We start from the raw sequence: 15,748 nt of genomic DNA, 5'->3' as shown, positions 1-15,748 counted from the left end.
GCGGGGCGTGTCTCACGTGCAGCGGTTCGTAGTCGGGGGCGTGGCCGCCGTACAGCGGGTTGGGGATGGCCACGAGCGGCCGCTGGGGGCGGGGCCTGCCGGCGCGTGGCCCTGCGCGCGCCTTCCGCGGCCCCGCCCCCTCCTCCTGCTCCTCCTCCTCCTCGTCCGCGCGCAGATCCGCCTGCGAGGGGAAGCGTGGGATTGGCTGAGCGGGGGGCGGGGCTTGAGCGGTGGGCCCCGCCCCCGGTCCTCTGTTCCCGCCCCCTCGGTCTGGCCGGGCTCGCTGGCGCCCCCTGTCGGGTGCCCTGTCCCGGCGGATCCCCCCGGGCTCCAGCCCCCGGGCTCCATCCCCCGCCCTCCCGCTCCTCCTGCCCGCTCGTACCTGGAAATACCCGAACTGCCCCTCCTGCCGCCGCTTCCTCACGCAGTGGTAGGCGATGCCGGCCCCAGCGGCCAGCGCCAGCGCGAAGCACAGCGCTGACACCGTCCCGGTGGCCACGGAGCCCGAGCCCTGCGCGGCACCGTTCACCTGCTCGGAAACAGCGGCCCCGTCACGGCACGGCCCCGGCACAGCTCCTGCTGCCGCTCCCCGATGTGGCCGCGGGCAGCCCACCCAAAATGGGCCACAGCAGAGGGCAAAGGATGGGGCCAGTCCTTGGGATGACTCAGTTGCCTCATCCCTGTTCCCTCATCCCCTCGTGCTGTTTCAGCACGTTCCTTCCCTGTTCGTGCCCTCGGACTCACCTGGCCGAGGTGAACGACAGGCGGTGGGATCCTCAGGGGCTCTGCAATCGCGTGAATGATGCCATTGAAAGCCATGATGTCCCACTCCACAATCATCGTGTCATTGATCCCTTTGGCGTCCTACAGAACAGAACACGGGTGATGACACCTCACCAGAAAGCCTCCCGGTTGTTCCCTGTCTCAGAAGAGATGTGGTGAAAACTTGTGGGGGTTCTTTTGCCCTCTGCCAAGGTTAAACCTACTGAGTGCTCTGTACTGTTGCCCACTGGGAGTTCTGATATGTGGAGGTCATGTCCTGACTGGGATGGGATGATGGTGCCTGTTGTGAGGTTGTAGCTGAAGAGGACAACATTGCTGGATGACACATGAAGCTTCAGTTCTTCTCCTGTCAGTGTCTGAAAATGCAGCAGTGTGCAGGGATGAGAAACAGCTGAGCTGGTCTCACCCCTTCTCTGCTGCTGTGCAGCCCCCCTGGCCAAGCCCAGACTCCCTCCACAGCCACAGGCAGCTCCACTCATAGAAAACACAGCAGAGAACGACTATGCAGAGCAGCAGGGATTTGCTATCCTTAGGAATTGTCAAAGTCCAATTGGAGAAGGCTCTGAGTAACCTGACCTAAATCTTCTGAAGGAGTAGTTGGACTGGAGACCGCCAGTGGTCCTCTCTGACCTGCATTCCTCCTCCTCTCCCAAACTATTTCACACCATCATGCCAGCTTTGGCAACACCTGCTCTCCTCTGGGGCTCTGATAGTTCATCCCAGGCATTCAAGCAGCCACTCATCCCTGCTTGCTTACCTCATTGCCTGCAAAGCCAGAGTTCAGAGGGACAAACAGAGTTTTGGGAGCGGAGTCATCAGACAAGTACATGAAAAAATCCAGTCCTTCTTCTGTGTCATTGGCAAAATTGAGCAACATCTGGAAAAGATGGGAGATCTTCCCCATGACCACACTGCTGGCAATGCAACACTACTGGCTTCCCCAGCCCAGGAACTCCCCAGCCCTGGAATGAAAACCTCTCTGTGTTTGTACTCTCTACCCCACACACAGACCAAACCACCACTCCTTCCTGTTAGGACTCATCCCTCCCTCTGCCTTGTTACCAACTGCTGGCTACTGAAGAACCCGGAGAGCATCCCTTACGGAATAGAAGGTGGAGAAGCGGTCGTTGTCTGCGAGCACATCGGGGAGTCTCCCGCTGCACCAGTACCCATCTCCCACAAACCCCTCACGGCAGGTGCAAGTCAGATCTGCAAAGGAAAACCGAGACAGGACTTGACTCACCCATTCTAGTTACACCGCCCCCCCCCCTTCCTTGGCTTCTGGATACCCCAGCATGTTCCCTCTGGACATGGGCATGGGGAGAGGGGGATATGCCCATGTGCCCGTGCCGCATGCTCCAAGGACAGTTCTGTGCCTGCTGCCATGACACAGCCCTTGTGCCCAGCAGGACTGTCCCCAGGCAATGTGCTGGCACCACTCACCCTTCTCCCGGAAGCAGAACGCATCCCAGGTCTCGCTCAGGTTGCTTCGGGAGCCATAGTCCACAATGCCCACGTGGTTGGACCCACAGCTGGGGTTGGGGTAGGCTGTGGGGTATCCGGCTGTGCCATTGTCCAGCCAACCCACCAAGCACAGATGGAACCCCATCTACCAAAGGAAAATCAATGATTAGATTAAAAATAATATCTCTTGCCCAAGTTTTTTTGCCCCAATGCACATTCCTGTTGTGCAGCCTTATCCAACATCCCCCCCAACACCTAAAGTGTGGAGGCACTGCCACAGGTCTCATCTCAGTGTGACTGGGAGACCCATCAGCCCTCCTGGTTTCAGGGCTGCTGATGGAGCAAACAGTGCCTGGCTGAGGGGATGAGAGGTGACCCACCCACATGTCACCTTCAGGAGAAGCACTGCCTGTCCCAGCCCCACGAGGCAACAGAGCCAGCCCTGCCCTGACCTGCTGTGCTGCCGAGAGCTGCCGGAACGTGGCCAGGGAAGCGCCTTCTGCGGCACAGGCCTCCTGAGCCTGCTCGTAAGTGAAGTCGTACTTTTTTCGGGGTGACTGCAGGTGAAACACGCCCATGGTCTTATCTGCAAAACACCAAGGCCCAGGAGCATCAGCACAGCACAGACTGAGTGCCCTCCCCGGGCAGCCATGTGGTCCGTATGTGAGCACAGGCAGCACTGCTGGCCAAGGGTGGGATGTGGCCAAGGGACAAGCGAGGGAGAGGCTTCCCCAGAGCCTCTTGCCCTCCACTGGGGAGTTGGTGCTTCCTGGCAGTGTAACCCACCAGAGGCCATCTCACATCACATGGGACCAGACAAGGATGGCTTTTCCTCCCCGTATGACAAGTAGGGAAAAGGGGAATGTGAAAACCAGATCAAGCTACAGAGACGAGTCCCTGTCCCCTTGTCCATCCCGCCCTCCAGCTCTCCCGAGGGGAGCCCTAGCCAGAAGGTGAAGGATGACGGAGCATGACCTCTCCATGGAACACCATCCCTGGCACTGTGGGGGTGAGCACACTCACCATGGAAGTGCAGGTCAGTGCAGATGGCCTCCCGATGGCACTGCCCGTTGTCCTCCAGGCACCGGTCCGTGGGGGGCACGACCTCTTCCAGGCACTGGATCCCGTCTCCCACATAGCCCTGCTTGCACTCACAGCGCCGCTCGTTCTGCAGCACAAAGGGAGGGTGGCATTTGTGTGACTGCAAACACACAGATGCCAGCTGGGGATCCTTGTATCCCTATGAAGACAGGGATGAGCCTTCAGAAAGCCTCTACAGCCTAACCAGACTCTGACAAAGCTATGAAAGGCCACATGGCCTCTGTAGGACAGAGGACACACCCAGAAAATGTCACACTGTCTCCTTGTCGCATGCTGTTTGAGCTGAGCTTTGAATATGTGGCTCATGATTCTTGCACTACATCATGGTCCCAGTCCCATCTTCTGGCCTGCAGTGAGCAGCTCTGGTTCCTCTGCAAAAATGGCCAACATTGTCCTTGAAGGACCATCCCAGAAGCCCCAAAACAGCACAGGAATGCCACAACTGATGCATCTTATGCCCCTTAGACACAGGAATGGGGACAAATGGCCTCAGCATAACACCCCCACGACCATCCCTGCAGCCAGGCAGCAGACCAAGGGCATGGTGTGGTGGTGAGGACCTGCAGGATGAGCACAGCAGCTGAGGGGACCGGGGAGGAGGGGCAGGGGACTGTAGTAGTGGGGACACTGTCACATCAGTGTCCTCCAGCAGCCTGAAGCGTCCCAGGGCAGCCACCTGGGATGGCAAGAGGATCTCCCCGGTGCAGGGGCCACGCTCACCGGGCCGGTGCTGATGCAGGAGGCGTGCTGGCTGCAGTCCCCGTTCCTGCCGTCCGCACACCGATCGATGGGGTCGCACACGTAGCCGTCGCCGCTGTACCCGGGATCACAGGCGCAGGAGACGTTCACGCCCAGCTGGGAGCACTGGGCGTGCCGGGCACAGCCCCCGTTGTCCTGGCTGCACATGTCGATCACTGCGCGGGGGAAAGTGCTGCGTTAACTACAGCACCTCATGGGGGTCGGTCCAACTGCCCTGCCCACCACCCCTCCAGCCCAGCCGCCGTGGCTCCCCTGTACCTGAGCACACTCTCCCGTCCCCCTCGTAGTGCAGGTCGCACTCGCAGAGGTTGCCGGCGCGGCAAACGGCCTGGGGGTGGCACGGTGGGGAGCAGGTGGGGGTCACCACTGAAACCAGAGCACACACGGGTCAGGATGATCTAAGGGCTGTGACGCGGGCACGGCTGCCATCACCACCACCTGCCCCATGCTCCCACTTTTCTTCCTCCCCCCTGTTCTCTTCTGCAGGTGCCTTGCCCAAACACACAGGGCTGTTACTCCATCGGATGCACCTCAGGCCTCCACCTCAGGCTCAAGCTCTTTTTGGACCACCTCTGAGCTCAGGGGCTTGTTAACGTTCCAGTGAACCTTTCCTCCTCCTCCTCCTCCTCCTCACCACCCCAACCCTTGTGAAATTCAACAGATCTCAGGATGAGCCTCACAACTGAGAGCTCCTTTTTGGAGATATTTCTAATCTGCTGCTTGAACTATCCAGCTACTGGAAAAGCAGCCATATGGCAGCAGGTCCCAGGGAATAGTGGGTGGTGGGGCTTGGCATCCCTCACCTGTTCTGATTTCACAGCGGTCTCCAGTCCAGCCCTCGGCGCAGAAGCAGAAGCCGTCACCGTGCAGCCCCGCATTGCACACGCCGTTCTCAGTGCAGTTACACTCTGGGAGGAAGGGATAAACACACTGTCAAGGCACCTGCCTTGGTGGCATGTGTGGGCAGGTATGAAGGTGGGCATGGCAGCACATACAGCCCTTCTGTCACTGTCCTCCTCTGTAACAGGTGTCCTTCACAGAGGAGGGAAAGCCTCTGCATCCACAAACCCCCATCACTCCTCTCCCCTGGGCATTTCTGGAAATGTGTTTCCTCACTGAAACCCTGCAAACATTCAGCTGTCAAACACATTCCTGGAGAGCCCATAAGGCCCAGTTTGGGATGGCAGGATGGAGGGACTCTCTTTTCCTTCCCTTGGCTTTTGTCTCACGTGGGCACAAGGCCCTGTTGAGCACATCCCAGGAGATGCTCTTTCTGTACATCACAACTTACGTGTCCCCCAGTTCAAAATACATCTTAATGCTTTCTGTCAGCCTGGGCTCTCAGCTGAGTTGACCCTGTGGTCTCATCACAGAGGTGAGGCCATTGCCAGCATGGCTGCACTGGCCACAGCTCCCAGCATGTGCCACCCAGTCTTGTCCAACTACAGCTGTCTGGCAAGACCCCAGGGAGGGATGTCCTCAGCCCCAGAGGTCTGACACGAGCACTGTGGGGACCGTGGCAGCCCTGATTCCCATGCTGTCAGCTGCGAGGGGGTCAGCCCAGCCCCTACCCCCTCTCAAGCAGCACCACAGCCACAGCCCCCCCCCCGTACCTCGGCACTCGGGGCCGTATCTGCCGGGCGCGCACAGCTCGCAGCTGGTCCCGATGAAGGCCTCGCTGCAGTTGCACCTCCCCGAGCCGCCGATCTTGTCGTCGCAGGTCCCACGGTTATTGCACGGCGCCTCCAGCCCCCCCGGGCACACTGCAAAGGGGGCACCTTAATGAGGCTGAGGTGACAAAGGTGACACAGGGACCCTGGGCTGGAGAGGAGCCTCCCACTGACACTGAGCCTGCACACCAGGTGCCAGCTGAGGTCCCGCTTATGGGGGTGCTTGGACCACAGACAGCTCAGGCAGTCTGGGGAGCGAGTGCTGGGGACATCCCACAACAGCAAACTTTGGGAATGGGGGCAAAAGGGTCAAATTTGGCATGGTTTCCAGACCATCTGCTGCAATGTGCTGGGTCTGCACCCCACACTAACCTGGCAGCAGACTCACACAAAGATGTGAAAGCTGCCCATGCACAGAGCGCAGACACCGGGGAATGGCGGAGCACTGGCAATACCTAAGGGTGAGTGACATGTCTGACAGCCACCCCTGGCAGCCCTGTGCCCAGGGCTCTCCATGGAGTCAAGAGGCTCTCCAAGGAAAGGGAATTCCCTGATATACTAGTCCACACATGCTCCCAGGGGATTGTTCCCTGCACCCTCTACAGGCTGGGGCTCCCTGCCTGGGGTTTTGCCCACCCTTCTCCAGGGAAGGACATTCACGGATGCAAAATGTCTGTGCTGAACCAGTAGTGCCACCTTCCCACAGGAGAAAGGGCTGGGGTGGGAAAGGGTTGCGTGGCTCTTACCCCGACAGTCTCGGCCGTAGTGGTTGGCACAGCACTGTGGGATCCACTGGCTGGAAACGCAGCTCCTCCTGCAGCCTCGTCTCAGAGGCCCCCTGGAAGAGAAGTGTCTCCTGAAGGGGTCCCACGGGGAGTGTGGTGGCCACGACGGCCGCAACAGGGAGTTGCGGTGAAGCAGGAACGTGTTCCTCAGCAGCTGGTTTCCGTAATAGTAGCAGCGCCTGGTTTCCCCCTGTGAGGGAACAGGCAAAACAGAGTTCGCCACATTGGTCACTGATAACTCACCTTGACTTTTCTCGTGCCATTCATTCAGTTTTATGACAAGTGACAGAGGCTTCCTAACATATGAGGGGGCGGATGACAGAGGAGCCACAGATGAACCTTAGGGATGTGCCAGAAGCCCACAGTGAGAATGGGGTACAACCTCTGCCTCCCAAGGCTGCTCTCCAGTGGCCAAGCTGAGCTCTATTGCTTTAAAGCACCCAGAGCCACCCCAATGCTGGTGGAAGGACCCCTGTGCCACTGTCACCCACATAGGGGCTGACCAAGCAAAGACCACTGGAGCCCCTGACCCCATATTTCTCAGCCTAGCTCCTGCCCTATGGGACCGTGTGCCTTGGGGCAGGGCATAGACAATGTGAGGGACTTGCCACAGGTGGGGGGGGGCCTTCATTTTGCTGCTAAAACATGAGGGGCACGTGGGTATCAGTCCCCCCACAGGCCTCTCTGGTGACAAAGCTGTGAGCTTTACCCGTTGAACGGAGCCAGCAGGGCAGGGTGGCTCGAAGCCACAGAGTCCGCAGCTCTCTGTAGATCCCTGTGGAGGGGAGAAAGAAACCTCACAACAACTCAGCATGTGCTGCTGCCTCTCTTGGCTGCTCAGAGCTTTGCCAAGGAAGAGTAGCAGGCCCTCTTGACACCCCTCATCCTAGGCATGGCAAGGCACGTGTGGCACAGATCCTCACTGAGCTCATCACAAGTGCTTACCTGTAGCTCAGTGAAGCTGAACTTATCACACCGAGATCCCAGATCTGGTGGCTCCAACAGTCTATCAATGCCATAAGCAATGCCCCCACTGAATTCCATGTGCCTCTGGATGATGGTGGCATCGCCGTTCCCCACCAGAATCTCCCCCTAACAGAGGAAGAAAGCAAAGTGTGACTCCAGCACATCCTACATCCTGGTGCACCACCCAGAAGTTGCCCACTTTTGACTGCCATGATTTCTTAATTACCCCAAGAACTCTCCAAAATCTCTGTACTCACATCCTGGACAATATTTTCCTGAATAACACTTTCCATGGCCACTTCTCCTAAGGATGGCCTCTGTCCAACATGTGCCAAGGCTGTGGTACCATGGGGGTGGTTTTGCAACCAGGTCATTGTGACATGTGTGTGCAGGTGCCACACACCCCCACACCTCCCTGAGCTGAACACAACATCTCGAGCCTCTCTACAGCTCAGCTGCCTGCAAGCACCCCAACTCTGTGTTCAGTTCCTGCCAGAAGCACCAGTGGCTCCATGGCCATGCCCAGGGACACCTGAGCCCAGCATTACCAGCACTCACCACGTGGGTTTTGCTGCAGCTGAACGAGATGGTGGAGCCATGCATGGTCCGTATGGTTTCGACCTGGGGCATGTTACCAGCAAAAATCTGAGGGAAATAAAAAGAATGTGAAGGGAGAGACAGGCAAAACTGGCAGTTCATACTAATGGGATGCTGCCTGATGAGGACAGGGGTTAGCAGCCACACTCTGAGGGTGTGACGTGGCAGTACATGAAGTTGGTGTGGGGTGGCACAGCACAACAATGCTGGGTTAATCCCAGATTCCTGAACACGAGAGTCCAGTGTGTGAAAGCAGGCCCTAGTTTTTCTCAGCTGGACTTTTCCCTTGTTTATCACCCCTGTAGAAAAGAGCCTGTTTGTGAGCCTTGCAATGACACTCTAGCAGTGATGTGGCCTCCCCAGGAAGGTGATGACAGAAGGTTTCAGCTCAGCCCGCAGAGGCTCATGATGAAGCTGTAGTTGCCTCAAATGCTCAAACAGCTTTGGGTCTTCCCTAGACAGCTGATGTGCTGCGTGTTCCACAGCAGCAATAATTTGGTGAGGTCACTCTGACGTAACCACAGGCAGGCGGTGGCACCACGTGTGGCCTCAGGAAGCAGCAGCCTGTGTGCCATCACATTTACCTTGGTGTCCCTGATCATGTGTGCCTTGAGGTAGGAGGCCAGCACGTCCCGGTGCTCCCTGCGGTACAGGTACTTCTGCCTGTCCTCGGGGAGAGCGGTAAAGGCGGCGTCCGTGGGCCACAGCAGCGTGAAGGGCCTGTGCAGGGGGTCACTGACCAGCGGCAGCAGCTCCGCGTCCTGCCCGAGGTAACAGGGGACACAAAGGAAAAGCCACAAGCCCCAAAACTGAACGTGCACGTGCACAAAACCACCTCCCCACAGAGCAGCCCGTGTGAGGTCACTCACCTGCAGCAGCTTGCTGTAAATGCTGTACCCAAAGGCCTCTGCCACCTCCGTGACGTTCTGCTGCAGAGGGAGGAAAGCAAGCAACTGTCTCTAAGGGTTCCCCCTCCAGCACCAGCAACACACTGGAGAAACCAGGCAGTTAACAACTGCAGCAGCTAAACACAAGTTTATCTCTGTCACCATCGTGCTGATGATTTGGCCTGGAAAGGGATGGCATTTGGCAGCCCCTGCTTTTCTGATTCATCCTGGACAGACGCTGCTATGGCAGGAGCTGGGATGAATTCCAGCACCCTGTTGTGCTGTACAGAAAATGTTATCTTGTGTAAAATGCAGGATGTATAAGCTCCTAGTGCTTGCTTGAGGAGTACCAGAGAGGCATTGGCAATCTCACGCTGCAATCTGCTCTGCGCTGGAAAAAAGTGTGATGGTTGGCATGGGACACATCTCCCCACCTACATCCAGTACTGCTGTTCCCTAGTGATAGATAAGGCTCCTTCTGTTACAAATATGGCTATGCCACAAGTGCTGTCACCTTCACAAGCCAAATCCATGCCCTCAGACAACCCCTCCACAGTCAGGAAGAGGGAGGAAGAGCAGCTGACGCAGCCTTGTGCTGAGGCAGCGCCACTGGGAGAGAGATCCTGGCCCTGCCCTCACCACAGCCCTGCCTTCAGCCTCACCAATGAGAGCTTGGAGGAGATGTTACGGTCCACCAGGTCACTTGGAATGAGGATCTTGTCGATGAAATGGATGACCCCGTTCACGCCGATGATGTCACTCATGACCACCTTGGCTTCCCCGTTGAGAAAGATGCTATTCTGGGGGAGAGGGGACATGATGGGGCATTCACAGCCATGGAACTGCCCTCTGAGCCATCTGTGGGCCCTGGGCAAGCCACTTGCCACAACCACAGTGGCTTCAAATGACAGCAGAAGGGACATCCTGACAGGTGGGACAGGGAAGGGAATTACCTCGTTCACTGTGATCTTTATTTTGTGACCAGATAAAGATGTGAGGGACTCCTGGGCTTCCAGGTCACTGAGGAGCAATTTCTGGCAACCCACCATGTGGTAGCGAAGCAGGTCCCGGAGGAGACGTCTGCTCTTCCACTCCTCAAACTACAGGCAGAAAACAGAGGTCACATTGGGGCACTTTGCCTTGCATGCAGGATCCCCGCTCCCAGTGAGGCAGACCTGGATTGCCCAAGGCCCCTCTGACTCATACCTGCAGGAAAGCCAGTCCCTCCAAAACACAGGGAATGCACAAAACAATTTGAGAGCTTTGAGAAATTTCAACCAGGTTGACAAACCCAGCATTTAGGTCCTTTGAGGAAGGACAAATGACCACATTTTCCTTGAGGAAGTGACATCTGGGATATGTGATCTTTGGGAATTGTTCCTTTATTGGGCATATGGGAGCCCATGAGAAAAAGGTTGGGACTAGTGATGTGACCCTGTTCTCACAGTGCCTCTGAGCCCCATGAGAAGGGCCTCCAGTGAGGGTCTCCTTACAACAGGAGCCATGTCCACCCCTGCCCAGGTTCTCCTTGGTGAGATGCCTCCAAACTTCTGCTCTTACACTGATGGAGAACAGGGGATGCCTTTAACTCTCCATGGTTCAATTTTAACCCCCTTTGCTTCAATTCACTGGGCAGAGCAGTCCCAGAGGGGACACTGCCACAACTGGAGCTGGGAAACACCTGACAGAGCTTGGGATGGGAGGACACTTACTGTTGTAGTGTTTCCTATGAAATCTGTCTGTGGGACGAAGACAGTGAAAGGCCCTGCCCCACTGAGTTCTTTGATGTTTTCTGCCTGTGTTAGAAGAGCATTTGTGGGAAGGCAAACAGAAAACAGGGTTCCAGTTAGTAAGACTCTTTGCAGAAAAGTGGGATTTACTGCACAGAGACAGGGACAAGGCTGTTACCAACCTGTATCATCCTAAAGAACACGGACGAGTCTGGAATTCTTCCAAGCTCCTTGAACAAAGAGAATCAGTTGGTGTTAGCACTGTGCTCCTCACCAGCCAGCACAGTGACCTGTTCCTTCTGCCCTAGGTCACTCTCCCACTCTTAAGAGGCACCAGTTCTCCTGACACACCATAGTGATCTTCCCTCCCTCCCTCACCAGCACTGTAGGGACAAATGACATGGATGTTACAGTGACCTCTGCCTGCACCATTCACATCACAAGTGCTGCAGGATGGCATGGACAGAGTGGAAAGCTGGCTGATTTTGCAGCAGCTGTCTCACAGGTAACTGTCCCTTGCTCATGGGACACCTTGAGTGCTTCACAAAACCTCTGCTTTAACCTCACTGTGCTGCCACTACCAGTGCTGGGGTGATGCCCAGAGGGCAGACATACCTTGGCAAGGCAAACTCCCTCTCCTTACCACACTAACTTTCAGTAAGAGTAGAAGCACACAACAGTCCATCTCCTTTCTTCTGGCTCTGCTGTCGGGATGACAGATTTTATTTGCCACTAGCTGGAAAGGTCACCTGCTTTCCCAAGTACAGTCATTGTATTGGCAACAGAACTGGACACAGACTACTGCCCTCCAGACTGGATCCCACGTCCTGGCATGGCCACAGGGGACACTTGCCCTCATCCCACTGGGCAGAAGTAAATTGCCTTGGGAAAAAACCAAATCACTCCCATTTGCCTAAAACATGAAGAAAACAGCCCCTGGAGGTATGGCCAATGTTGCTGACAGAGCAGCAGGATGTTCCCAGCATTGCTCCCTTTGGAACAAAGTCATTTTACTGTGATTCTCTCCCACAGCTGGCACACCAAACACACCTATGATTTATGGAGAGTTTGTCTCAAAGCATCTGTTTCCACTCCTACACCACATTGATATGACACTGAGATCAGCTCACCTGCACCTTACACTTGGGATGGGAGGGAGTGGTTTGCTGCAGGGCAGGGGACACAGACACAGGAGGTGTTGCACATGCCTCTCACCTGATGCACTTTGCCACGGCAGGTGAAGCCATCTCCAACGCTGTGCCAGGAGCAGGAGCAGTTCCGAGTGCCTGGCCCCGTGTACTTGCAGAGCCCAAAGGGGCTGCAGCCTCCATTGTTCTGCCAGGGAAAGCAAAAGGCCTCCATGGAGAGGCATCTCCAACAATCTGAACGGCCTGTGGGAGCTCCCACGTGGGATCTGCAAACCATTCTTCCTCCCCCCTCTTTAGTGCCTTAGAATAAACCTCACCCAAATCCCTGAGGGTTTTCCAGACCAAACCCTCCCATGAAACAAGACTTTCTCACCTCAGTTTGGAACCCAGGGTGATGACAAACCCCATGATTCAGAGGGACATTGAGAAATGGCAGTGATGCTGTGAGCACAGGTTACTCTGAAGCTTTTGGGCACAAGCCACACAAAACGGACAGAGAGGAAAAAGCCCACCTGCTTCCAACCCTGTGTCACTGTTTCCACACTGAGGGAGTGCCAGGTGACCAACACACTCAAAGGTCATTGTGAGAGGCAATGGAAACCAGATACACAAGGAAGTCCCTCCAGTATGTGGAAAGGCAAGACAGGCAGCTCCAAACAACCAGGCTAATGTTGCTCTTGCTGGGAGAAAGGAACACCTCAAGGCTGTGGCCTTCGCCTCTGGCAGCAGCAAAATGCAGACATACCTGTTCACACAGGTTGATGGGGTTGCACTGGCTCACACCATCCCCACTGTAACCAGGAAGACAGTTGCAGGCAACCTGGAGGGAGAACAGATCCTCAATCTGAAACTTGGACACAGTAAACAAAGCACACAAGGGCTGCCCTGGATGGAAGGCATGTGGTGTTACACCCATTGCTGCATTCATGAATAACCACACTTGTGTCCACAACAAATAACCCGAGACTGCCTCCAGCCTCTGGCCAGCAAAGCCATCTGTTTTCATGGAAACAGTCATCTTTTCATGCTCTTCCCAGGCAACTTCTCTGTGTGGAAGGTAGCAGGCACAAAGCAGGGTACTGCAAGGGGCAGGACTGTCTCTAAGAGAATTACAGAGCTGTGGCAATCTCCATAATAATGTTATCCTGACATCCATCCTACATACTCACCTTCTTTGGGCCTGTTTTGATGCACTCAGCGTTGGTGTGGCAGCCCCCATTGCTTTCAAGACAGAGATCAATTTCTGCAGCAAAACAATAAATTATATTAATAATAAATTATATAAATTATTGCACAAGGCAGCTGGGAATTAGTGGTCCAAAGAGGTATTGGGAAAGCAACGGGGAGAACCTTTCCACTTTGGGAAACACCTTCCTGGGAAACTGTCTTGTGGTGGCAAAGGAATAGGAAGCAACTGCAAGTTCTACTCCTGCCACATGTGGGGTCTCTGAACTGTGGTAAATGTGCCCACAGATAATTCCATGCCTGTCTGGGTGTACACTGAAGGATATGAGAGGGCTGGACTCTCCTCCAGCTCCACCTTCATCTCAGAGCACCGTTGTGTGAGCTTGCCCTCACCTTCTGTCTCTGGGCCTCTCCATGACATGGATCAGAGCGAGAAACCTGTCAGGGCTCTTCTGGTTTGACATCAAAACACTAAGGCTTTCAGGCTGGAATCCCCCTAAGCAGGAGTGATGCCTCTCTGCTATCCCCAGAGCAGGCACTGAGCACTCACCCAGGCAGAGTGTCCCGTCCCCAGCGTAGCCATCCTTACAGACACAGGTCCTCTCTCCTGGGGACACTTTGGTGCACACAGCGTGCACGGAGCAGCCACCGTGGTCCATAGTGCAGGGATCTATTTCTGGGACCACAAACAAGAGAAGCAGAATCAGCTCAGAGCACCTGGGAACGATCAACTGTGCCAGAATGATCATCCACCTTAACAAAAATCGCGTCTTGTTAAAATCCCTTTGTTTCTTGATGAAAATGTTGGTCCTTTAAGGGCCTGGAGCCTCATCCAGACCTGAGAGTGGCCAGTTCAAGTAAGTAAGATGAGCTTAAATAACCTCCAAACTGGACTAATAAGTCTTTCCCTCACAGCATTTGCTCACTGAGGACTAATGGTTAGATGAGAAAAAAATATTTTCCTGAACAATGTAAATGTATGGGGTTTTTATCTTTTTTTCCCCTTCTCACTCACATTTCAACAAGGACAATACTGAAAAGATACTGAAATGTCTACCAGTGTTCTGACTGTTACAATTTTATCACTTGTTTTTTCCTAGTCTGTTTGCTTTTGACATAGACCAGGTTTGTAATGTAGCTCTGGAGTGGTATCCCAAATTTCTACCTCATTTTGGCACAACTGCTGCACTGCTTCTATCTGTTTTTGGCATGGTCAGCAAATAGAAGAATCACAAAGTTCTAGGGAGTTGAAACATCCATATTCCAGGGATTCATGGCCAAAACTGTTATATCTTTGCCACCATTGCTGTAATATCAGGACAAATACAACCCATTCATGTGCATCTCTCTCCACAGGCAATAGAAACTGCCCTCCTACACTTTCCTGCCTTTTTATCCCTCTCTCACAAGCTTTAGCAACATCAAGAGTATCCTGTGTAAAGCTCTGGACTGGAAAACTTCTCTACCAAAGCACAGCAGAGCTCATGATGGATGACTGAGAGGAAAAGGATTTGAGTGATCTTTGTTCTGGCAACATCACAGAATTTATTTCACCGTGTCTTCGGTGGATGTACCTGTGCAATGGGTCCCATTCCCTGTGTATCCAGCAGAGCAGAAGCACATAGGTAGGGAATCTGTGGAACTATTGAGGCAGCTGAAACAAGAAAGGGATAAACAATCACTGACGGCACCTCCTGATTTGCTCAGCCAGTGGGACAACAAGTACAAGTCTGGCATGTGCAGAGCCCACAATGACCATAGGAGGAACATGCTGTGGATTTCTTTACAGCACCAAACACTCAAGTCATGCTGGCCAGGACCTGGCATCCAGGCCATCCACACATGCAGAAGGGACTTGGAATGAATTTATGCTCAGACAGACAAAATCCTTGGGGAAAACAGATGTGGCTCAGCACCAAAGAGAGTTCCCAGAATGGAACTAACTTTTAGTTCCATTTTAAATGAGTAGGCACCTTCTCCCACACCTCTGCAAAGGCCTAAACAGAGAAACACCTCTGAGTAAAACACTCACAAACACACATGGATGACTCAGCCCCTTGTCTGCACTTACTTGGCCATTTGATGGCAGGTGTTATTGCATAGGTCAGTCTTGATTCCTGCAAGAGAAGACACAAACGTGACTTGGCAATTTCAGTTTAGCACTTGTTGGGGCCATTTCTGCCAGATAGAGAAATGGGCCCTGCAAAAGGCCTCCACACTGCTAGGAATGAAACAAGGACTGAAGCCTCATTAATCCAGACATACAGAGCCATTTGGCTTTGGTCCTTTTAAAGCAAAAGATGAACTGTTTTCATGCTTTACATTTACACTAGATAGGACACCTCCACTCAGTTTCTATTTCTAAATACCCCCAAAGTGTTTGACTTCACTATAAAATAAGTCTTTGCATGCAAACCTTTAAAATGCCAAAGTATTTAGAAGTTCAGGTTTCTCTCCACCCAAATGCTAAACAAAATCCCAAGTCCACCTTCAACGTGTTATTTTGACACACAATGACAGATTTACTGATAATGGCAGGATACAGCCTGAGCTCACCTAAATGAATAGATCTGTGAGCAGAAAAAGCAGCTCTGCAGACACACTGTGGCCCTTTTAAAATTCAAGTGAAGTCCTGCCACCCTTTTAGGCAAGTAACAGGAGTCATGGTCAACC

General features: G+C 54.1%; 1 protein-coding gene across 4 annotated transcripts in view; it reads right to left on the bottom strand.

Moving 5' to 3' along the window:
* The window catches only part of STAB1 (stabilin 1), a 62,247-nt gene that overhangs the window by 2,447 nt on the left and 44,052 nt on the right, over positions 1 to 15,748 (bottom strand). For 3 of the 4 annotated variants that reach the window (XM_051811374.1, XM_051811376.1, XM_051811377.1), the window contains 29 exons: positions 15,147 to 15,192; positions 14,650 to 14,729; positions 13,626 to 13,751; positions 13,060 to 13,133; positions 12,636 to 12,710; positions 11,958 to 12,077; positions 10,925 to 10,972; positions 10,725 to 10,808; positions 9,966 to 10,112; positions 9,675 to 9,812; positions 8,995 to 9,054; positions 8,710 to 8,886; positions 8,087 to 8,173; positions 7,508 to 7,654; positions 7,272 to 7,337; positions 6,524 to 6,752; positions 5,721 to 5,870; positions 4,911 to 5,015; positions 4,366 to 4,473; positions 4,069 to 4,262; positions 3,271 to 3,415; positions 2,700 to 2,833; positions 2,227 to 2,392; positions 1,886 to 1,992; positions 1,541 to 1,660; positions 987 to 1,139; positions 745 to 864; positions 383 to 529; positions 17 to 181 (listed from right to left, as the gene is read on the bottom strand). In XM_051811374.1, the coding sequence (XP_051667334.1) occupies positions 17 to 181; positions 383 to 529; positions 745 to 864; positions 987 to 1,139; positions 1,541 to 1,660; positions 1,886 to 1,992; positions 2,227 to 2,392; positions 2,700 to 2,833; positions 3,271 to 3,415; positions 4,069 to 4,262; positions 4,366 to 4,473; positions 4,911 to 5,015; positions 5,721 to 5,870; positions 6,524 to 6,752; positions 7,272 to 7,337; positions 7,508 to 7,654; positions 8,087 to 8,173; positions 8,710 to 8,886; positions 8,995 to 9,054; positions 9,675 to 9,812; positions 9,966 to 10,112; positions 10,725 to 10,808; positions 10,925 to 10,972; positions 11,958 to 12,077; positions 12,636 to 12,710; positions 13,060 to 13,133; positions 13,626 to 13,751; positions 14,650 to 14,729; positions 15,147 to 15,192 (3,518 nt within the window). The remainder of the gene's footprint in view (positions 1 to 16; positions 182 to 382; positions 530 to 744; positions 865 to 986; positions 1,140 to 1,540; positions 1,661 to 1,885; positions 1,993 to 2,226; positions 2,393 to 2,699; positions 2,834 to 3,270; positions 3,416 to 4,068; positions 4,263 to 4,365; positions 4,474 to 4,910; positions 5,016 to 5,720; positions 5,871 to 6,523; positions 6,753 to 7,271; positions 7,338 to 7,507; positions 7,655 to 8,086; positions 8,174 to 8,709; positions 8,887 to 8,994; positions 9,055 to 9,674; positions 9,813 to 9,965; positions 10,113 to 10,724; positions 10,809 to 10,924; positions 10,973 to 11,957; positions 12,078 to 12,635; positions 12,711 to 13,059; positions 13,134 to 13,625; positions 13,752 to 14,649; positions 14,730 to 15,146; positions 15,193 to 15,748) is intronic. The other variant, XM_051811375.1, reaches the window with a different exon arrangement.

The sequence above is a fragment of the Manacus candei genome, unplaced genomic scaffold, assembly GCF_025592945.1.
Source record: "Manacus candei isolate 608988 ecotype Guabito, Panama unplaced genomic scaffold, ASM2559294v1 h1tg000082l, whole genome shotgun sequence".
In the NCBI taxonomy this organism is placed as follows: domain Eukaryota; kingdom Metazoa; phylum Chordata; class Aves; order Passeriformes; family Pipridae; genus Manacus; species Manacus candei.
Note: the sequence above shows the minus strand (reverse complement) of the source record. Positions and strands in the feature narration are given on the sequence as shown.